The 23,663-nt window shown below is 44.0% G+C and overlaps 1 protein-coding gene across 2 annotated transcripts in view; it reads right to left on the reverse strand.

Annotated features, from left to right (window-relative positions):
* Positions 1-375: 375 nt before the first annotated feature.
* Positions 376-23,663, reverse strand: part of ALDH1A2 (aldehyde dehydrogenase 1 family member A2) — a 96,878-nt gene continuing 73,590 nt past the window's right edge. For both annotated transcript variants that reach the window (XM_060150838.1, XM_060150847.1), the window contains exons 8-13: positions 14,042-14,144; positions 12,202-12,386; positions 10,092-10,256; positions 9,251-9,408; positions 8,865-8,939; positions 376-2,264 (exon numbers count right to left, since the gene is read on the reverse strand). In XM_060150838.1, the coding sequence (XP_060006821.1) occupies positions 2,192-2,264; positions 8,865-8,939; positions 9,251-9,408; positions 10,092-10,256; positions 12,202-12,386; positions 14,042-14,144 (759 nt within the window). In that variant the 3' untranslated portion in view covers positions 376-2,191. The remainder of the gene's footprint in view (positions 2,265-8,864; positions 8,940-9,250; positions 9,409-10,091; positions 10,257-12,201; positions 12,387-14,041; positions 14,145-23,663) is intronic.

Here is a 23,663-nt window from a genome sequence, read left to right on the forward strand (position 1 = left end):
AATAAAAATAAAGCTACCGATAGATGCCATTAGCAAATGTGAGCTCTCATCACGTGGTCCATGTTTGTGAGAACAGGCCTGAAGACTCCTCTACATGTTAGCTTTCACAGAGGCTCCTTTGGATGAAAATTGTCATTTCATATGTTTCATACATGGTTATACTTGTTTGCCACACAGAACTGTATGTACGCCTGGATTTTAAACAGTGTCAGAAATAAAGGTCTTGTTTACCTTATGGCAAGAATACCCTCCAAATTCTGCTCAGTAGCCAGAGGCAGCAACATACCTGAAAAGCCCAGCGGCTGAGAGAAGGACCTAGATGGACTCGGTGTGACACAAAGACACTGATAAACACAGCCAAATGATCCCGAGGAGTACACAATATAAATGCTTTATTGCTAGCACAGAGGTTTCTTTTTTAAGTAAATTAAAAGAAATAAATCTTCATTTTCACATTCTATATTGCAGTTCAAAGGTAACTAGCTGGTTAATGGATATGTTCACTGGGACACAGGCTATAGGAGGAGAGCATGACATTCACACGAAAGAACTCAGAAATGTGGCATCTCTCAAGGCATCTGGCCACTGTCCTTTGTCAATAACAGCAAGGAGAGGTTTCTTTAAAACATCATGAATAGTCAAGGGTTATAAATAGAAAACCGGTATGGTTAGAAAGCAGAAAACCGTTAAATACAGAAGGCTATATATGTGTTGCCCATATTTCATATATTCTAGGTTATGTTTGGTACTTTTAAATAAATGATCTTCATCTAGGTTAGAGAACGAATTGGATTTGGCAGCTGGAAAGAGGGAAAAAGGAAAGGAAGCTGACACTGCCCATGTCAGAGATGGAGCCTTCAGTGGAAAGCAGAAGAGGAACGTGTGGCTAGAGGAAAGGGAGCCAGCTTGCTTCATGCTTCCCCCTTGGGAGGCCAAGAGCAAGAGTGGTGTGTGGACGAGCCACGGGCGTGACAAGTGGAGATCTGGTGCAGCGTGGCAGCCGTGGCACACCGGAACTCTACAAATGGAGAAGGAAACCTCTGAGCCTGGCCAGATTTTCCAAGGTTACTGCCAGTTGACCTAGGGCAGGGGAAGCTGAAGTCACACCCACAGCACTGGGACTGGGAGGTGGCGTGCACCAGGGACAGGGACAGGGACGGGGTGGGGGTGGGAGGCGGAGGAAGCTATAGATTCCAACTGCAGAGATAATTCATTTAGTATGAATTGTCAGCAGTATTGGAAATGGAATTATTTCTACAAGGCACCCAGCATTACCTTTTTCCAAATTCTCAAGCCTGCTCAGATCAGTTTTTGGTTGATTTTAAAGACAAGCTTTGGAAAAGATCAATCCATGAAAAACAACCCACCCCCTGACTTATTCCAGAATACTCAAGAAGGAATTAAATGCACAGATGCGCGCGTGAACGCGCACACACACACACACCCCTCTCTCTTAACCTCTCAAACCATGCGGTGATGAGCTCCGAGGCTGTGAACTACACATAATGATCGCTGGAGCTCCTTCTCCTGATCTTTCACTCCTGTTATATGTGGATGTAAGAAAGCCAGACTGGGTCAGGAATATCCCAAGTTCTTTCTCCTTAGGACATCTGCAGTGTACCAGCTCCTGGCATTTTCAGTCTGGTCTGGCTCTAACTAAAACCATTTCATGTTTTGCTTTGAAGAAATGGATGACATGAAACGGTAATTTGGCTGCAAAACCTTGGAAAATTGTTCCCGGCCCAAACATCTGCCCCAGATGAGCTCAGCTGAGATCTCCTTGGAGGAGCGGGAGGGGTGCGTGAGCAGGGAGAGCCTGGAAGGGGGAAATGAAAACAATGGAAAGGCTACCTTTGCTCACAAGCAAAGTCCTTTGTGACAGAAGGCATCAAATAATACAGCTCCCTCACCCCAGAAAGAAATACTGGGTATGCCCCACAGCTACTCCTTGTGCCTTTGTCCCACGTTCCCCAATGTTTGGTACTGTTAAGGTGATCCCTCACAGGGTGCCAAGAAACCACGCCCAACTGGTTTGCTTTCTTTACGCAGCGAATGGCCTGGCCTACCTGCTGTCATTTAAATCTTAAGTAAGGACTGAGTATCAAGTTTGGGTTCCTGAGAGCTGGGCCCCACAGGGAAAGCAGAGGGGGAGAGTCGTGCAGGCTGGCCTTCACCTTCCTTCTTGGCCATCTTAAGAGTTCTTCTGGGGGATCTTTACTGTCACGGTCTTAACTTCGGAGTACTCTCGCAAACCAAATTCTCCCCTGAAAAACAGAAACGGGCTGTATCAGGTACCAGAGGCCCAGGCAGCTCAGCATGGGCTTTCCTCTTCAAAAACCCTGTTCCAACCACTGGACGCCCAGGATGTGCCTGTGCTCTAATGGCTCTCCTCGAGACCCAGTCCACTTTACCTGAAAGAAAACCACGAGGGTCCTCTCGGCTTGATGTTCTACATTCCTTCTCACTGGTCCTTCGGTTTAATAAGCGGCAACAATACCCAAAGGCCCACCACAGAAGAGTACAGATCACACGCAATGCCTTAAAGACAGAACCCTGAACAAATACCATCTGCGGCCTCCACAGAGTCAGGGGAAAGAGGAAATCAAAACCACGGACGGGAAAGGAATTGGGAAGTGTGAGTCAGCTGTCTCCCGCGACCTGCCCTCGGCCACTTCCCCTCCTGGCTCATGGCACCCTCTGGGGCCTTGATCAGGGATTTCTGTCATCAGGCAAACGAACGTTTATTGCACTGTTACTATGGGGCAGCACCGTGCTGGGCCGGGTGCAGGAGAAACCAGGTAATCGGCCCGGCCTCTGAGGGGCCTGTAGGTGGCCGGGCCTGAGAGGGGGGAGGGGGAGCCAGGTCACCTGCCTCAGCGGCCCTAGGAGAAACAGCCCCTCCGACCACTGCCTGAAGGGCGCTGGCACGTGGAAAAGCCTCGCTGCTACGGTGCAGTGAGGTGCTCCTTCCCTTCACTTCTCTTCTCTCGTTCCTTCTTATTCCTACCTCTCTTTGTCTTTCTTTCTTTTCTCGATTTCATTGTCACATCAAGCATGTTCTCTTAATTATTTTCTGCAAAATACTTGACATTTTCTTCTTCTTTTCTTTTCAAAGTCACTCCTCTGTGAAGCTTCTCCTCAAGTTCTCAGCAGAAGGAGTGCCCCTCCTGCTCTGTGTTCAGAGCACCTTGTACCCACCTCTACCACAGCCCTGTAATACCAGGAGGGAGGGCGGGGGTACTCTGTCTCGCCCACCGATCTGCATCTTCCTGATCTTGCTTTCTGTCCTCCCCCAAACCTAGCATGCGGCCCACAGCATCAGGCTGAAAGAAAGCACTTGATAACTGTGGGAGCGAGGAAGGGGGGGCAGGCTTCTTCCTACCCCCTCTTCCCCAGTTCTACCCTGCTGACTGACCATCTCTGCCAGAAAAAAACATGAAAGAACGCTTAGAGATATATTTGAATAAGAAAGGATTAAGACAGGCCGTTTTTAAAAACAGTCTTATATAAAAGGTATAAAGTTACTGCAACTGGGCTTTACAGCGAAGGCCCGCTGTAAAGGATTCATTCTGCTTCCCTGGCCCGACACAGAGCTGCCCTTGCTGCGCCAGCAGCTCCTCTGAGCACCAGGGCACCTGAGTGGTCGCGCCCCCCTCCTCCCCCACAGCCCCCAGAACATCAGCGACTCAGGCAGCATGCTGCTCTCTCGTCTGCACTGGCCATTCTGCTTGCAGGAATGGGAAGAATAAGCTTGGGATTGCCCCACTCAGTATGTGGCTCCCTCACCGGCTCTGTCCAGGCTGTCTCTTTATTACCAGCTCAGCTCTGGCTCTCGCTGGCCTTTCTCCTGCCCTTGGGCAACTGTGCATGTGTCTCTTCATCACGGACATCATCTGCCTCCTGTGTGAAGTGTGGCTACTCCCTTCTTGTTCCCTTGCTTGTGCACACATGTGGGGCAGACCCTGAACCACTTTCCTCCCACTCAGATCTCTAACTAAGTTGTGAGGGATGTAAGAAAGTCTACAGAGCTAGAAACCTTGCTTTCGAGTGTGACTGCCGGATCCCAAATCTCTGGGTGCTCAAAGCAATGGAAAATTCTGGACTGGAGGTGCTCCTCTCTCGGGTCCCAGGCGGCCATCTGCTGCATGGCCGGCACACAGCCTGCTCCGAGATGTTGGAGTGGACTCACATCTGCCATGAAAGGAAAGACTGCCCATGGGCCCAGGCCTCAAGGAAAGCCAATGAGAAGTCTCAGGGCAGCGCGTGGAGCAGAACACTGAGGGTGGGGATCGGCAGACAGGAGTGCCAACTCAGCTCTGCATTAAACTGGCTGTATGACTCCAGCTGACTCTCTCCCTCCTCTTGGCACCCAGTCGTCTCTCTGACATCAGTTCCTGAACCTTATTATACACATACCACCCATGAAGCTTGCTTAAACTGTAGGTTCCTGACCATCTCCCACCAAAGATTCTGTTCCAGTAGGTCTAGGGAGGAGCCCAAGAGACCATGAGATGGGTGGCTACTGGACCCACTCTTTGAGCAACACTGCTATAAGGTCTCTGAATCCAGTCCCTAACATGTGGATTCTTCAGCTATTTCGCCATCTCATTCTAGGGTCTTTCTCTCAAATCTACTAAAATTTTTCTCAATCCAGTTAAATTCTGTGGCACATAGTTCCATAGTTAAGGAAGAAGTCCACTACTGCACAAAAGGCAGACGTATTGTTATTGACATGCCCCAATCTCTTTGTATAGTCACCTTTCCAGCGGGGCCATGTGTCAGGGCACAGCACATTTAGAAGCCTGTATTCCTGCTTCTTGGCCAGACTAGGTTATATTCCCAAAGATGAACCAAACTCGGCATACGTAAAGGTAAGGTAAGACGTTAGATCTGGGTGTCTCTCAGCCAGCCATTTTAGGAAGTCACTCAGACTCACGCATAAAACAAATAAGGATTTCTGCTTAGGGTGTATATTTCCCTGCCCTTTTCTTTGACTTACAGCAGCATTTCTCAGAGCAGCATCCCCAGACCACCTGCACGAGAATCATTCCAGAAGCTTGTTAAGAATCTAGGTCCTGGGCCCTAGCCCAGATCTACTAAATCAGAATCTCTGAGAGTGGATCGCCAGATAGGCAGGGTTAGAAAGCCCCTCTCCCAGCCTACAGGTGACTTTCTGTGCATACGCAATGCTGTGCACACACACACTGACTCAGAGCATCCGAACAACACTTCTCGTCTTCAAAGCGTGTGTCCTTAGTTTTTAAAATGCTGAGGTTCACAGCGTTCTTTCCATCCCCTAGGTTTGTGATACATATTTTATAGCTTGGACTCTATGACCCCTTGTCTCAGGAGAGCTTAAATGAGACGGAAAAGGATGGGAAGGCTGAAATAGATGGAATTAGCTGGACAAGCAGAACGGAGAGAAACTCAGCCCAAGTCTCTGACCCTGGGAATTAGAGGCCAGCCCATCAGATAACCTGTAGAGGGCAGCCCTCTCCACAGCTCTCTGTGGGGTAGCACTCAGGGGCTCTAACAGCCTTCCTTGGAGCTCATTTCCAGAAAATGCTACTTCCCTTCCCTGTTCCTCTTAGAGGTAGGCAAAGAGATGTCAGGGACCAAAGCTGCATGGAGCCTGCAGGCCGTGAGATAAACAATTCTGTCCAAGTGGAAGGCTAAGCAGAGTTTCCAGGACTGTATTAAATGAGAAGAAGAGTGGGGAACCAGGACAGGGCAGGTTCTTTTATCTGAAGCATTTCCTACCACTCCAGGTCATTTAAGGAAGAGAAAACATGTTTTGGGGGCAAACAGGAACAAAGACTCATATAATTTAGATAAGATGAAGTGAGTCTCATCAAAGAGCACTGCTTCCTAATTATTTTTTAACTGCACTGGGAAGACCAAATCACTACTGTGCCCATGAGACGAGTCGAGAAAGGCCACTGTTCTGTGTGGTTCTGACACAGCCAAACTGTCTCTTGGACCTTCTTTCTAGGCGAGGGCGATGTTTCTGACAGGAAGAGACTGCGCCTGAACAATGTCCCAAGCCCGAATCCTGGTAGGAGGTTTGCCTGTGATGAGAGTCCAGGGCTAGCCTGAGATGAGAAACCATCAACCAGCAATTAGTTATTTCAAGTGTATTTTATGCCCATGATGCACCCTGTTAATGATCTGTAACAGTCAATGTGAGCAGCATTCCCAGAGCCGGCGATGGCCCCAACATTTCAGAGGCTGGGAGAGCACAAACACAGGGGCAGGAAATGAAAGAAGTTGAATGCATCTTCAAAAGTGGAAGCAGAAAGTTAAGGCCATGTGCAAGTTAAGAAGAGATACTTAGAGTACATGAAGACTTTATAAAAGCTGAAGGAATACTAATAGCTTAGCAAATAGGATCCAGACTGGGTATGGGTTCTGGCTATAAAGCAAGTGGGAGGTACTGAAGGCCAGAAGCAAAGGTTCAAGCAAGAGCAGTTTCTCCCTTTCTTAATACATTTATTAAGAAAAAGAAGGACTGCCTACGTAACAGTCATCTACTTGATCAATAATGATGATAGTAGCTCACATTTTCTGAAGGTTTGCCAGATACCTTGCTGGATGTTTGGCATACATGATTCTAACATTTAATCCTAACAGCAACTCTGTAGGGTAAGTACTATCTATAATTATTCCCATTTTATAGATGAGGAAACTGAGGCTCGGTGAGATTAAATAGTTTGTCCAAGGCTGCACAGGTATTAAGCAGTAGAGCCAGGGTACATATCTGTGCAGCGTGATTCTAGAAACTCTGCTCTTAGCCTCAAAGCTGTATCTACTTCATGGTTTAATGGCTCGGGACTAGAGATTACCAGCTACAGTATCTGAAGATGTAAATCCCCTGTGCTAGTCATGGGTTCACTGCACTTCCCCCCAAATACCATACTTATTTCTCCCACAATGCCTCTGCTAACTCTTCCCCCACTGCTATCCTGTTTTGCCCACCAACCATGAAAAACTATTCCTCTCTCCTCATCTACTCAAATGTTCCTCTCCTTTAAAGGCCAATTCAAATCCGTATAAGAGATCACATCTAATGGTTTCCTGGACTTCTCCAGCTCACAACGATCTCTATCACCCCTGCATTCCTCTACCACTCCACAGGCTTTTCTGGAATTCTTTTGATTCTTTCAATGTTGTATATTTCATTTATCCAACAAAATTTCAAGTAACTTAATGAGCTGCACCTTCCCCTACAGACCAAGCATCATGCTTTGCACAAAGTATGAATGTGCTCAATACTTTTTAGCAGATTGATTGCGAACTAAGCATTTGTTCAAAAAAGTATGCATTCAGTAATGCCCGAGGGAACAGGCATGGAAGATGTTTCCTCTTATGAGTCACAGGATTTAGAAAACATGGATCTAGCTCCTTTCGAAATGAGGGAAAATGAAAGTTTTTTGGGACGAGGGGAGATGTCAGCTCAGGAAGACCCTAGCTACCATTCATTCTCCGAAAGCAATTCTAAAAATCCATTCGTATGTGAAGTTGCAAATGCAATCACTCTAGTTTTCCTCTGCCACAGTCCCATTTTTCAGGTCCTCAGCATCACAAGAGGGCAGCCCAGCTCCGATTCTGACCCGGAAGACTCCTTATACCTGGTTCCCATGCTTCCTTGGCCAGACATCACAGAAACTAAGCCACTAAAATTTAGGTTCAAAGCTCAGATCTGCCACTTACTGGCTGTGAGACTTGGGCAAGCTACTTAACCACTCCAACCCTTAGTTCCTCATCTGAACCATCCGTAAGATAAAGATAAATGTATCTATCCCATAGAATCACTGTGAAAAGCAAATGAGACAATGTTAGGTAAGAAGGCAGAATAAAGCCATATGCAGAGCAGGCATTTAATTAATACCTATTATTGCAAAATCCTTGTAATGGGTCATCTTCCTGTGATCTCTGCCAAAACATCCTCTATACACCAAGAATGTTGGCCATAAGAACGTTGGTATCCCCTCAGCTCCCACAGTATGCCCTTTAAAAACCCTTTGAGATTGGGTTTAAAGCAACCTCTCCACTTGTATCTTCAGCAAGTCTCCTCCGTGCATCCTGTGCCCTAGGCTCTGCAGCCCCAGACTCAAAGATCCTATAGGCACTGAGCAGGTGACGGTGAGTGAATTGGGTATGTGTAAAACTAACACAGCCAATATTCAGTTCCCAGAAGCAGGCATGATGGGGAATAGGGAAAACTGCAGAGCTCACAGCTGCAGCAATTTTGCTTTGGGGAATGAAAATAAGCAAGAAATCTAGGTTTTTATGGAAAGTCTCCTCATTTTGAATGTCAGGTAAAGGTTTTTAAATGTTATAAGGAAAAAAAAAAAACCAAAACATTTCTCTAAGCCAGATTTGTCCCTGGGTGGGCAGTTGGTGACGTCTGTTTTAAACATGCCAAGCTCTGTTTTGTGTCTGGACTATTCTGTAGTTGCTATGCCTTCATGCCTTTGTTCTTGCTATTCCCTCTACCTGGAATGCCTGCTCCTAAGAAACTGAAATGTTATTTCCTCTGTAAAGTCTTCTGTGACCTCATCAGGCAAAATTGATTGATTTTTCCTCTGTACTTAACAAGATATTTGACATACTTGCATAATAGCACCTATTACATGGAATTATTGGTACATGAATTTTTCTCCATTCCCACTTAAGGTAAGGGTATTATTGTGTTTTATTCATCTTTGTAATGTGTGCTTTGCTTATACATTTATGTTTTCAACCAAGTGTTTGTTTAGTGAATGGATGAGAGTAAGAGAATTCACTGATGCTGTTGAGTGCCCCTCTATGCTGCTATTCGCAACCCTGTTTCTCTTCAGGCACCAGCAACTTTGGACACTTACATTTCTCTCCCATTTCCAGACATCTTGAATCCCCCAAAGGGACTCTGGGCATTTAAGGCATTGTAACAATTGATCCTGAAAGAAGAAAACATGGTACTGTTAGTGTGTATTCTGCTTACACAGAAACAATAGCACTGGCATGATATTTCTTTTATAAGTTCTATTTTTTAATTCCTTTTTCCCCACATGAAAGTTTTATAATTTAAGATTGACTTTGACTTCCTGATCTACCAATAGGAAGTATCCCTTCTCAGGGTGAAGTCTTCGGTCTCCCCCATCCTTCCAGAGCATATGCTTTTATTTCACGCAGGCTCTGGAGAATTACAAGCCCCCTCCCACCCTCATGGAATGTGTTATGGCCAGAACGAGACTGACTCTGGTCTTACCAAACAGTCCCAGCTTGCATTGCAGAAGACACCGTGAGGGCCTTGTTGATGTCATTAGTAAAGACAGCTGCTACAAGTCCAAAGTCTGAGTTATTGGCTCTTTCAATAACTTCATCCATAGTCTTAAACCTCAAAATTTCCTGAACGGGCCCAAAGATCTGCAATAAAATAGGTTGACCCAACATGGTTGCTTCGCCATCCTTTCACCTGTTTTCTATGTTTCAAGGCAAGTTTATTCTGCCTTCATCATTTAAATGATGTTTAGCTTTAGCAAAACATAACTGTAAAAATATCCCAAACTTTCCCAGAATAAGATTACATAAGTCTACCCTTAGAGTTTAACTCCTCCGCTCCCCCACCCTGCCTGGCAGCACTTGATTCCACAGTGTGTTCTAAAGCTGTGTTCTCCATGATCCCCCAGGCACTGCTCCAGAACTGAGAACTACCGCTCTGGAGAGGTGGCTGATCTGCAACTGGTCCTCTCCTGCAGAAGCGTGAGGATGCTTGGGTGCTTTCTATTTCCTGATTAACAGCCTAATGACCCATATTTGGGGGAACTGAACTGTTGACAATGTATCACTGAGACCAGTGATTGGCTTTTATGATGGTTCTGTTGGCTAATAACAATTAAGATCATAAAGCACATCACCTGGCCTCCATCTAGCTTGCTTGCCTCTTTGTCTAACTTCTTTCTTGAAACTGGGGATTTTCATAGCCATGTTTATTGCTATTGTACAATGTATATAAAATACAAAGAACTAAACCTCTAATATTGTCTACTAGAAATGCCCTGGAAACCATGCCAAGGAAGATGTGGCTGCTGTTAAAATCTATGTGATACCTCCTCCTTGGCGATCCGCATGTCGTCAGTGACGTTGGAAAACACCGTGGGCTCGATGAAAAACCCCTTTCGGCCCAGCCCTTTGCCTCCACACTCCAGCTTGGCGCCTTCGGCCACACCACTCTGGATGAGTTCCAGGATCCTGTTGTACTGTTTCTTATCAATCTACAGAAGAAAGTGCCTGATGACTCCAAGTAAAATCTTCTATGAAAATGGAAATAAGCATGTGCTCAAGAATGTCTCTCATTTGTGATTTTTGGCCAAAGCTTCATTATACCTAGTCAAATCATATGGAACTGCTGTTAATTAACCATTTTTGACCTATGAAAAAGGGTAATTTTGTATGGTTCAACCTAATACATCAAGAATTCCAGTGAATGCACTGCTCTGATGATACTGACAAGTCATAAGTACCAGTTCAAGAGTTAAGCAATATTTCTAAATGATGGAGATACTGGCTAATTGATTATTCACTGTTTACATAAGTAAAAATTAACCTTATAGACAAATGAATATCGGGGTATATTTTTATGGAACTACTGTTATACCGTCAGAGGAAAGGATTAAGTTTAAAGAGTGAGAGCTAGCATCCTAGTCCATAAAATAAGGTCATTCTCGCCCCCCGCAAGCCCCCAAGTTATAGACTTATCACTCAATTATTATGGTAAATAAAAAAGAAACCTACATTCACCTGAGTTTGAATTGCTGTTACAACTTCAATCTTCTCTCAAATGGTCCCAAAACTAAGGAGATATTGCTTCTTATCAGGAAAACCCATGCTCTAGTGATCCAGATGAGATCTGGTCTACATATTCCTTTAAAAATTCTCAGTTCAAAACCAGAGTTCTAACTGGAAATATACCTTGATGACCACGGAGAACCTGCAGAGCTCAAGAGTGCAGCCAGCAGGGACCTTTGTGGCCCTCCTCATCCACCACAGTGCATGAAGCATTCAGAGTAAGAGAGAACTATATGGCAGAAGAGAGAGCAGACAGCTCTCCATTCCCTACACAATTACAAACTGCACGTGGTCATCCCAGAGTAGGTCAGGTTGGTGGAGAGAATCCTTGGCAGCTGGTAAAAGTATAAATGGGTTTCTGGGAATGAGAGATACCTGCCCTCCTTGACTGTGGCACCTGTGGGGATGTCTTGACTCCAGCAGTTAAGGACTGGGACTGGGTTCTAGTCAAGACCCACCTTGCCATGCCTGGGTCCTTTTTTGGAGCTGAGAGACTCCAACCTACCCCCAAAGTTCAAGATATCCTTAAGGCAATCCTAATCTCTCGGTTTTTCAAGGATAAAATTTAGAAACAGAAAGAGAAGCACAAGACGTAAGCAAGCAATGCCTCACTGGCTACATTTCCAGCCATGAAGACAGATGAGGAAGAAGAGTAAGGGGTCAGCAGAAGAAGGAAGATGATGCTTTGTCGGGTTCCACCAGGGTGTCTGGTTTCTGTGTTCATAAGAGATTAAGTAAAGAAAGGGCATGTCCAGGACATGGAAGCAACCTAAGTGTCCATCGACAGATGAATGGATAAAGAAGATGTGGCACATACATGCAATGGAATATTACTCAGACATAAAAAGAAACGAAATTGAGTTATTTGTAGTGAGGTGGATGGACCTAGAGTCCATCATACAGAGTGAAGTAAGTCAGAAAGAGAAAAACAAATACCGTATGCTAACACATATGTATGGAATCTAAAGAAAGAAAACAGGTTCCAAAGAACCTAGGGGCAGGACAGGAATAAAGACACAGACGTAGAGAATGGACTTGAGGACACGGGGAGGGGGAAGGGTAAGCTGGGACGAAGTGAGAGAGTGGCATGGACATATATACACTACCAAATGTAAAATAGATAGCTAGTGGGAAGCAGCCGCATAGCACAGGGAGATCAGCTCGGTGCTTTGTGACCACCTAGAGGGGTGGGAAAGGGAAGGTGGGAGGGAGGGAGACACAAGAGGCAGGAGATATGGGGATATAAGTACATGTATAGCCGATTCACTTTGTTATACAGCAGAAACTAACACACCACTGTAAAGCAATGACACTCCAATAAAGATGTTTAAAAAAAAAAAAAAAGAACGGGCATGTCTGTGATTTCTCTACCTGGGGTCCCTGCTCGGTGGTGGGGTCAAAGGGGCTGCCCACTATGCGCCTCTTAGCCCGCTCCACGCTTCTTCTCACAAACTCTTCATAGATGGACTCCTCCACAAAGATGCGAGATCCTGCAGTGCAGCACTGGCCTTGGTTGAAGAACACACCCTGGTGAGCCTGCTCCACGGCATAGTCCACTACAAGAGGAAACAGCCATGCTCTCAACACTGCTTTGCCTGTGGAGGGGCCTAAGGGACCGACCCTCTTCCCTCCCCAAAGCCCCAGGTGTAATGTCATGCTCACCACAGAGCAGAACTGTGAGCAGCCCAGTGAAAAGCACTGGATTGAGAACACAACTTGGTTCTAGTTCTAACCAGACCCTGACGTTATTGGCTGTGTTAACTTGGACGTCTTCACTTCTTGGAAAACCTTTCTTCTGTAAAAAGAGGGATTAGACCACGTTATCTATAACAGGAGTCTCAAACCCCAATAACCAAAGGGGCTGTGTAGATAATAGTAAAGCAATGTGACAGAGACTCAGAAGGAAAGTACTACCTTTGGCTGTTGCTATGCATAAACATAGCCCAGGGTTGCCAGATTGCCAGTTTTAAGAAAAAACGGAAACCAATATTTTGTGTAATACTTAGAAGTAAACATAGCCATACCTTGCATTTGGCCTATAGACTGCCAATTTGCAATCCCTAATCTATAGGACCTTGCAGCTATACTTTTAATTAGTATTTTGGCAAATTAAACTGTGACAGCAATGATCGTCTTTGAAGACGCTCAATTTCCTCTATATTTACATGGAATTGTATAGTAGCATATGGTAACTCGTCTTCATCTCATGTGAAAATAAGAGATACTAAATAATACTCAATATAGTATTAATAAATCTGGTGTCTGCTAGTTGCTAAATGACTCACTGACTGAATGAATCAATGTACTGTCGGTGGAGTGCCTACACCTTAATAGGAATTTAGGTACAGAATCCTGATCCTCTTGACAACTAGTATACAGCTGAAGCTGAACTTGCAAATTCCAAGCTGGGGCTGAAATTCAGCCAATCTGCCTTCTGTTCTCTGATCTCTCTAGTAGTGAAATTGAGGAAGCAGTGCTGCCTGGCAGGATGTGAAGAAGAAAAAGGATGACTGAAAGAGGTTTTGTAATTTCATTCCCTGGCAAGTTTTTCCAAACATGAGGAGCACACCCGTGCAGAGTGGACTAGAGAGCATCCTGCCTGGAGACATGGGGTTTCTAGGTTATAGCTCTAGGCCTCTGTAGAGTCCTACTGCCAAGGTGTAATCACCTCCAATTTAGGTCTATTCATACAGAACTGACCATAGTGTGTTGTCATCCTGACTAAAAGCCATGGGGGCAACAGAAAGGCGTGGGGATGGCTAAACAGAGAAGGGGGTGTGGGTTTGGGACAATGTTGGTAGAGCTAGTGAACTAAAAATTTTTAATGATCTACAAAGCCACCAGGCATACATGAGACGTTTCAGGTTTCTCGAATCTAGGCAGAGGTTACATTTCCAGTGTTCAGAGGCTTAGACCACTGCTCTTTCCACTATACAATACCAACCAGGCCTTCACCTCTTCTACCCTATTTTACAACAACACAGAGTCAAAATGGCTTATTATGTCTAGAAAACAAACTCTGATTGTCAACTGATAAGTGGTCTTTACCAATATTATTTTGTCCTTAAAAGGAAGGGTCTAGATTTTTCTCCTTGAATGCCACTGAGCTTCAAAGACCTTTTTCTTAGTGTCCCGTTGAAAGTGGAGATAATAAAAGTGAGCACCGCAGGCCAGTATGCCAGGGCATGTAAGAGATCTGTGGTTGACTTACAATCAGCATCTGCAAAAATAATATTGGGACTTTTCCCTCCAAGTTCCAGAGTTACTCGTTTCAAATTACTTCTTCCAGCTGCTTCTTGGATAAGCTTTCCAACCTGAAAGAAGGGAAATGGAGAAAGGTTTTGCGCACCTTGCAGTTGCGACCGTCAGTGGCCAGAGCCAGCTGTGGGCAACAGTGGGACACAGCAGTAATGGATCCTGCAGGGCAAAGCACCCACCGGATACACAGGAACGAATCTGTGGTCAACTTGCGTGGACAAGAAATAAGTCAGTTGGGATGCAGGTTAATGTCTGTTCTGAAGTGAGCTGGAAGACTGCTTTAGTATCATGATGGAAGGAGCAAGGAAAAGGGAGTTAAACCTGGAAGCTTAATCACTGAAAGATTTCTCTAAAAGACAACTAGCAAGCAAAATGTAACTAGAGATTTTCCATCACTGCATTGTGGCTTTTAGCTTTGGACTCTGGCCTCCAGAAAAAAGCCAACTGGCTCCACTTGAAAGACATGATGAGCGTAAAACAAACTCTTGAAGTGCCTCCAAAAATGCCAGGTATGACTTTAATCACATGGTCCAAATATATATATTGATGTGATACCTTTGCTTCTGCCTAGGGCTATAGTAAAAGGATTCCAGAAAGCTGAGGATCTGTCTTTATTTGTGCAGTGCCTATTTATCTAGAATCCAAGCAAACAGAGGCTGAGTTTGAAGAAAGCATTTCCCATTGTGTAGACTCACAATGCTAATAAAATTGAAAGCGTCAAGATGGAAACACGGATGCAGCGCCTAGAGCCCCCTTTCAAGGAAGAACGCACTGCCTCAGTGACAAGGAATGCTGTCAGCTCCTTCAGAGTCACCTCAGCGGAAAAGAGCTTCCTTGCCCAAGGGGACGCCCTCCTTCAGGTGTCCCACATCCACCGCCGGATGGTGGCGGTGGTACCACCAGGCAGCTCTGAGAGACCACGTCTGCTCCACCACAGCCAGGTGCTTGGCTGAGGCCATCAGGCCTGCACTGCAGCTCAACTTCCCGTCGGGTCAACTGCCCTTTGGCTGGGACCCCTAATAAATAACCTGCATGGCAAACTCCATCTCAGAAACCCCTTCCAGGGCACCTGGCCTGCGACAGGGTGCTGCCCTATTGGAGGGCAGAGGTCACTCTACGGAAAGTGCTGGGCCACCCTATAGCTCTTATAGGCAGTTTGCCCTTGTTGAGATGAAGACTGCTACTTATGCCTGGAATCCTACTGAAAATAAAGTATTTTAAAAAGCTGGGGAAGAAAAATGCTAAATATATGCTGGACCCCTCTGGTCCCTGCCTGCGATCCTCAGGAAGGACGGGTAACTCCTCAAGCAGTGTAGTAGAGCAGTGGTTAAGAGAAAAGGCTCTGGAGCCTGGGTGTTTTTTTTTTTTTTTTTTATTGATTATATCACTTAACGACTGTTTGACCTTGGGAAATTTTTTATCTTCTCTGAGCCTCCGTCCCCTCCTCTGTAAATGGAGCTAGAAACAGTATCCACCTCAGAACTTAGGTGTCCTGAGGATGAAGTGATTTAGGGTCGACGGCCCTCAGAACCCAGACTGGCACGCGGCAAGCGCCTGCACCAGTTAGCCGCGCGCAGGTATGAGAGGCCAGGGCCCCTTCTTCCACGCTGGGCGCAGAGAAATGGAGGTGGCTGTAGGGGGCAGAACCTTCCAGAGCAGGTCTCCTCCCAGGGCCCCTCCACTCTCTGTGCGTGTCAATTACCTCAGGAAAACCCCGAGGAAGCCCTCTGACTTGCCACCAGTCTCCAGTATTGCTCATTAGCTGGGCTAAATGCTTTACACGTTTTTATTGTTACTCTACCTCGTGCCAAAACATTTTTAGAAAATATACTCTCGTTCTGAGGAAATCTAACTTTGGTGAAAAAACAGTGATGTCTCTGAAAGAGGTAAAATTAGAGTCTCTTAGATGCAGAACACTGTTACTCATCAAAGGTTTAAGAAACACCAACATCTGGCCCTAAGGATTAATGGGCAGACGTCAGCCCACAGCCAGACGGCCCTTCCCCACCGGGCCGGCTTGTCTCTCTTCGACCTCAAGGTAAACCCCCTAGGAAGATGGGCTAATAAAGGTCCCATTCTCAGGCAAACATGCTCTCCTGCAAGAGGAAAGTATGGATACACAAAGGAAACGAGAATCTGGCCCTCCATCCTGGCAAGAGAACAGCAGTCAGGTAAGATTAGGACTGAAGCCTGAGACCCTAGCAGAGGGGAACCCACACGAGGGCAGCAGGGCAGTAGCACCATGGGGCGTCCCTGAGGAGGCTGTCGCCTGCAGCTGCCTGTTCTGAGCAATTCTACTGTGCTTGTCTCTCTCTGCCCTGAGGAATCCATATCAACTGAAGGGGACTCACTTCAAAGTCCAGGAAGATAAAGAGACAAGTGCTTTCTCAAAGAAGATAATCACTGGACGTCATGAACATTATTATTAATTATATTTAAAAAACTAGCATTTATTGAGTTGGTTTATATCAGACATTTACATGTATTCATGCATTTAAGCCTCTCAAAAACCCTACGAAGTAGGTATTATCTCATTTTAAAGAATATTAAACTCAGGTTAGAAGTCAATGGACGTTACCAGGTTACCTGGCAGTTACACGCAGAGTCTGCTGGACTCTGTGCAGGTTGACTCCAGGGCCCAAGTGTGGATCACTTCCTCTCCTTCCCGTAACCTCCTCCCAGCACTCTGCCTTCCCTTCTATATTTACTGAGCACCTAATGCATGCCACATACCACCAAAACCTTATCCCTGAAACTCCAAATTAATTTAAAAGTGAGGAGGAATATCACTTTTTATAGACACAAATAATGATCACAGTTCATCAGTTACAAAAGGTATATTCTGCCTTCAGACTGACATTTGAAAAACAAAAGCAAGGAGAAATCACGGATTTTACACATAGGAAGATGCTGAATAAACGTGTGGAGTTGGTAAAGAGAGTGCTGACTCACTAGCATTACATTTCTGTTAGCTCTGCTCCCTGACATTCATCAAAGTGCTCTATGGGTTGATATTTGTTGCATTGGGAATGTTGTCCAACGATTAGTATTTTCATGGCTACAGTAACTATACAAAAATCTTGCTCAGTCTATGGTCATCAGAGAAGAATACCTAAAGAATAATTTTTCCTGCATGAATGCTTTGCCATTTTTTCCTTAGAAACCAAATTTGTGCTAAACACTGAAAGGCAAATCTCAGATGAATAATGATTTTCCTTTTCATCTTTGGAAGAAGGTCAAGTTGCAGCCCAACCTCAAGAAAGAACTGGATGTGTTACGCTACAGGAGAACCACTTCCATCTGCAGTGGCCTCAGGACAGGATACTCTGAAAAACCCCAGTTGTTCACCAATCCCCTTCATTCCACACTTATTCCTGGTTCTCCTACTATGTGCCAAGTGCAATGCTAGGCACAGTTCCTCATCCACAAGGAGCTCACAGCTAAGAGGATTCCCATGTAAACCTAACAGGTGTTCAATAAGTACAGAAAAATCTGGGCCTGATTTAATATTAGATCTGAACAGTGAAATTATGGTTGTGCAGCATTTTGTTATAACCCAGAGTCAGGCTCCTCTGGGCCTCACCCACAGAAATGGGCTAGGTGTAAAAATCTTCATTAATTATGTGATTGGGCATCATCATCTGCCTTCCCATAATACTCTCAGTTTGCAGGTCAGACTCTCTTTGGAGAACATATTACTACTCATGAATTCTCCCTGCGCGTGGAAAGAGGTTAAGTGACCCTGAAGGGAGGCACTCCTCACTGTTATTACCATAAGGGGGAAAGAGACAATAGGAAGAATAGATGCAACTCCAAAGCAGGGAATTCTTAACAGGAAAGAGTAATGTTTAAAAATAAAGAGCTCATGTGAGAGCCAACTCTTACAAAATATGATAGGTCCTGTGCAAACCAACCTAAAATATTACTTGTACAAATCCCATGCAAAGGTTTCCAAAGTTAAAATCTATGGGGTAGGAAAGTCCAGGAAAGAATGAAGTACAGACATCGAAGAAAGGCCTGGGATTACGTGACCCATCTTAGATAGAAAAGTAGTAAGTTCCGCGGGGATATGTATGTGCTACGCCAGTCATATTTATACACGACTACAAGGTGGGAGCATGAGGTGAGGTAAATGAGGCTGCCAGGATGCACAGGTCTTCTGAGTGGTTCAAGTCAACAGGGGTGGACTTCGTAACACCAAGCCCTATTCTGATAAATAGGCAACCTGTGAGATAAAACAGAGAAATACACAGTTTGAGAAATTAACTCTTGTATGTGAACACAGATTAAATAGAATAAGGCACAGAGAACAAATTTTGACCAAGTTCATCATTATCTTTTTTTTCAAATCAGAAAAGATTTCACAATATACTCTTATTATATACATCCTGTCCTATCTCTAACAACCTAGCTAATTATAATCATAACCAGGTTTATGGATGACAGTTCGGCCCACAGGAGGGAGAAGACCTAGTTACTATAGGTTCTGGCTTGGCCTCTAACTAACCTTTGATTTGGGGAAGCCACTTCACCTCCTTGGGCCTCAGTTTCTCCAACTGATGAACGAAGACACAAACCAAGCAGTTACGCTGGCCCTTAGTACCCCAGTTAGTTGGAAGAGTTAAAAAAGACTCAGGGCCCCTGCTCATTCTGAGAGTCTGTCCAGAAGAATCCAATTCTTCTGGATTCTTCTTGTCTTACTAAGCAGACCTCGCTTTTCATAGAGGCACCACAGCTGCACTGAATGGTAGATAAACCTGATCTTTTTCGGTTTCCCACAAAGAGCTCATTATGAAAGAGTAAGTGATAATGTTCCTATCATGGGGTGTCTTAACTTGGCACTCCCTGCAGAGTCTCTCAGCTGTATCTGTGTACCTCAAACAGGCAAGGGCGAGGAACCAGGGGCTCGCCCACACATAATGGAACTGGGCTAATTCTCAGCAGGAATGTTGGCACAAATCAACTCTGACTCCCATCCTCATTCTGAATAGTCTTCACGATTGATATCAGGAGTATCCCTGGAAGAGCCACAATGTACCAGAATCATGCTCACAGCAATGCAGCAGGGTAGGAAATGCAATTTGGAGCTTTGCATGGAAAATAATTTGTTATACAGGACAAAAAAGACCATGGAAGGCTTTCCGTGCCCTCTTTATTCAAGGCTGTTGCTCCCTGAACAGAGTTTCTAAAGTCTGGTAAAATTTTTCTTTTTATTCATTAGTTAATTACCCATATTTCTAGGATGGGCTTCTTCTCAGAGATATTTCTTTTTCTTGATCAGTTAAGTATACATATTGGGGTGGATTCCTTCTCAGAGATATGCCACCTTTTTTAAAAGATGGAAAACTCTCTAGTAGAGATCTCAGTAAACAGGTTGAAGATGAATGCTTTTTCCAATATATTTTCCTTTCTTAAACCCCAAACAGATTGACTCTGTGCTTCTTTCCTCCTCTCCTTTCTTGATTTTCATTGTGCTACTGGTTCTATGATAGAAATAGAAATGCCCAAAATATGTATAATTGGACATTTCTTGTCTTTCTGAAATATCCAGAAATAACAGACCAAATCAGTCTTCGCAGATCTGCACCAGAAAGTCACAGGACCAAGGCATCTAAGCAGTTCCTTTAATTTAAGGGATAATAGCAATTTCAAAACTTTGTGAAATTCAGATTGTGAAAAACAATGCAGCCTCTGACTATGCTTCCAGCCCCTCTCCTCCACCACCATCCTCACCACCACACACTCATCACTACAGCACATGAAACCACTTGCCCTTCCTGGAATATGACCATGTCTCTGTAGTAGCTGTTTCCTCTGCCTGAAATGTCTTTCCTCTCCTTGCTTACTCATTTTTCAGCCCTACCTTTGCCACTTCCTCTGAGAAGCTAGCTTTCTAGATCCACCCTGGCTATAGGGTTTGGTTTTCCCACTTTTCTGATCCCACATAACTCTCATACTGCCCTTGCTTAATAGCTGTCTTCCCTACCAGACTGACCGTCAGCAGAGGGACTCCTGTGCACGCACATGCACGCGCACACACACACACAGATTGTCAGCAACATTTGATGAGCCAATGGGCCAGAACAGGACAGCTGCTCTTGAAGTCTCTGGAAATCAGAGACTATGAAGTCTTCAAGGAAACAGAGGTGAGCGATTAGAACACGGAATGCCTATGTCCAAGGCTTTTGCCTTGACACCACTGGCAGAATGATTTTGAGCTTTCCTCTTCTTACTTATCTTTGGCTGAAATTTCCACATCTTTAATGAAGGGGATGGCTTCATGGTTCTGACATGACTGCATGTTGGAGCTCCCGGAGCACTTAAAATCGTTTTCTTTGTCTGGGCTCTGCCCCCAGAGATTCTGATCATCTTCGTCTGCAGTGGAGCCCGTGGGCATGGGTAGTTTAATGTGCTGCTAGGGTTAAGAACCATGGAATTAAAGAATCCTTAAGGGCGTTTCTCTCATACTGTCTCTAACCTTTCATTGTTGGTTCTGTTTTCCAATTGTCGAACATTATCATTTATTGAGCACCTATTTTGTGCTGCTTGTTCTCACAAACATTATTTAATCCTCATGGTGATCCTGTGAGGTAAGAATTATTACCCCATTTTAGAGTTGAAAAAAAGCATGACTCAGGTCAAGAAATGACTTGCTGACAGGCACCCACTGAGTGGCAGAGCCAGGACTGCTTCTCTTCTCCAGATGTTCTCCTGGGGTTATATACCCTCTGCTAATGAGCAGAATTCTGATGGCTAAACACACCATCCACAGCTAACACATATTCCAGAGCGACTGCCCTGTACCCTTAGCCCTCCTTCTGATACATAAGACTCTCCCTTTTAATCTCAAATAAATTTAAAAAATCAAGATTTTGATTTTGGGGGAGGGGCTCTGCTTTGATGGGAAGAAGCCTGGAATCCTCAAGTCAAAGGTACTACATGTCCCACTAACCAGGTGGACTAAACGGATGGGCTTCTTAGGATCGGTTCATTCTCAGCCTGAGCTCTGAGGAGATAAATCTACTGCAGAATGAATCAAAGAATCTCAGCTAGCAGGCAAAGACTACAGCATACTGTTTCCTATTCTTCAGCACTCAAGGTTTTATTTAAGTATTAAACAAGAAAAGGAAGAAAGCACATAATTTAAAACCTGTACATCCAAAGGTTTTGACACAACAAACTGGTATTTTTCATTCAAATGCTGGATAGTTTACTAATGGACTCATACAACCTTAGAAAGAGGCTTATAAGTTGTTTTAAAAAAAATAACAAAAAAACTCTAGCAGGCCACTTCTCCCCACCTACAAAGAGGGGTGAGGCTACCCAGAGGGGAGAGCTGACCTGATTCATTACTCAAGCAGCAGAGAGGGTGTCTGTATCATGTAAGATGACATTCATCTCACTTAGGAAATGAAAGGAGAACCCTGGCTGCGTAAATTAGAATCAGTGATAATACAGCTGTTAGCTACAAACATTTGTTTGGCACAGATCAATCCGGACACTCCTGTAGTTTGCTTTGATGGTCCCTCTACTATCTTGTTGACTAATGATGAAATCATGGTTTGTTAATTTAACTGAATAAAGAAAACATCATACCAAGCAAAATGCAAACTGTTTTCCTGTACTTTATTGAGGTTGTTTATTTACTCTGTGCTTATAAGAGCCCTTTTATATTCACTTATCAAATATTTACATTCATTGCTTATGTATTTAGCTGCATAAGGAGAAATTAATCCTATCTTTGAGTAACTTTGTTTTCTTTTTAAAGGCCTTTTGCTAAAGTAAAATGGAAAGCAGCCACCTCAAATAAGCTTCTTGTTGCTGACTGTTCCAGACATTTTGTGATGTATAAACAGGTCCCCTCTACTAGGATAATCATTACTGGAGCCACATTCAAATCCATATTTAAGTGGCATGTACCCTCTGGAAGAACCTATACGGTTTCCCAAGTAACCTACAAAATTAAGAGAGGGTAGATAAATAAAGAAGTAAAAAACTACAAGCTGTAAAGGGGTTTGGTGATTACATGATCATTAGATTTGCCTGTGAAAGTTCTCCACCTGCCACCATTAATATAATTATAAGGTGGCTTTTGTAGTCTAGTCAAATACTTCTCCCTCTGGCCCTCTGTTATCTGTCAATGATATCATCCTAGAGAAGAAACTTGGAGATACTCAAGATGCCACAGGATTTGTTTCCCTCCTAGTGAATGTAAACCCCTCTAGAGAGAGAAATATCAATAGACTCCACCAGAAAACTTTAGGTAAAACTTGCTCTATGCACACTGCTATAAGCTATCTCACTGTGTGAATGTTCCTAACAGCAAAATACTTCATGGGGCCACCTTCCGTCTTATTCTCCTTCCCCAACTCTCCCTTCTCTCTCAGCTCCCCCATTGGATATCTGCATTGTTGAAGATAACATATTTAGTTGTTAATATTCTTCCTGTGAAGATAAAGAATTTCCTGTGTTATATAAAGCAACAGTGAGATAGCACTATACCCCTATTAGAATGGCTAAAATTATAAAGACTGACCATACCAAATGCTGCTGAGGATGTGAAGGAGCTAGAAGTCTAATACATTGCTGGTAAGATGATACACCCACCTTGGAAAACAATTTAGTAGTTTCTGAACCTAATAAGATCCAGCCATTCCACTGCTAGGCATTTACCCAAGAGAAAAAAAGAATCAATCAATCTATCTAACTATCCACCTACATGCGCGCGCGCGCGCACACACACACATACACACACATACACACACACACACACACACACACACACACACACACACACACACACACACACACACACACACACACACACACACACACACACACACACACACACACACACACAAGGACTGGCACATAAAATGTTCACAAGAGCTTTTATGTATAGTAGTTCCAAACTGGAAACAACCTAAATGTCCATCAACAGGCAGATGAACAAACTGTGATGTATCCATAAAATCGAACACTACTCAGCAATAAAGAGGAATTAATTTTTGATATATATGCAAAAATGTGCATGGATCTGAAAATCATTGTGCTGAGTAAAAACAGTCAGACAAAACAGTACATACTGTATGTTTCTATTTACATAAAATTCTAGAAAATGCAAATGACCTACAGTGGCATAAAGCAGATCAGTGCCTGGGAATGGGAATGGGGGGAGGAGCAGAGTGAAAGACGCAAGCGAGATTACAAAGGCGCAGTAGGAAACGTTTGAGGCTGATGGATGTATGTACTATGTGAACTGTGGTGATGGTTTCACAGGTGGATACATATGTCAAAACTTACCAAACTGTACACTTTATGTGAAATTTATTGTATATCAATTATACCTCAATAAAGCTGTTAATAAAGATATATTAAGCAATAAAAATGTTACTTTATTAGAGTAATTATGCCACACTTCTTTTTGTTGACCTTTGTGAATTATTGGTGGGGAAATGATATTGAATCCACATGACTATTTAAAATATGATTTAATGGTTTTAATTAAAGTTAAATGCATTAGAATAGGTTAATTAAATTTTAAAATAATTAAAGCCTGAAAGGGAAAGAGAACA

This window comes from Lagenorhynchus albirostris, chromosome 1 (genome assembly GCF_949774975.1).
Source record: "Lagenorhynchus albirostris chromosome 1, mLagAlb1.1, whole genome shotgun sequence".
NCBI classification, from domain to species: Eukaryota; Metazoa; Chordata; class Mammalia; order Artiodactyla; family Delphinidae; genus Lagenorhynchus; species Lagenorhynchus albirostris.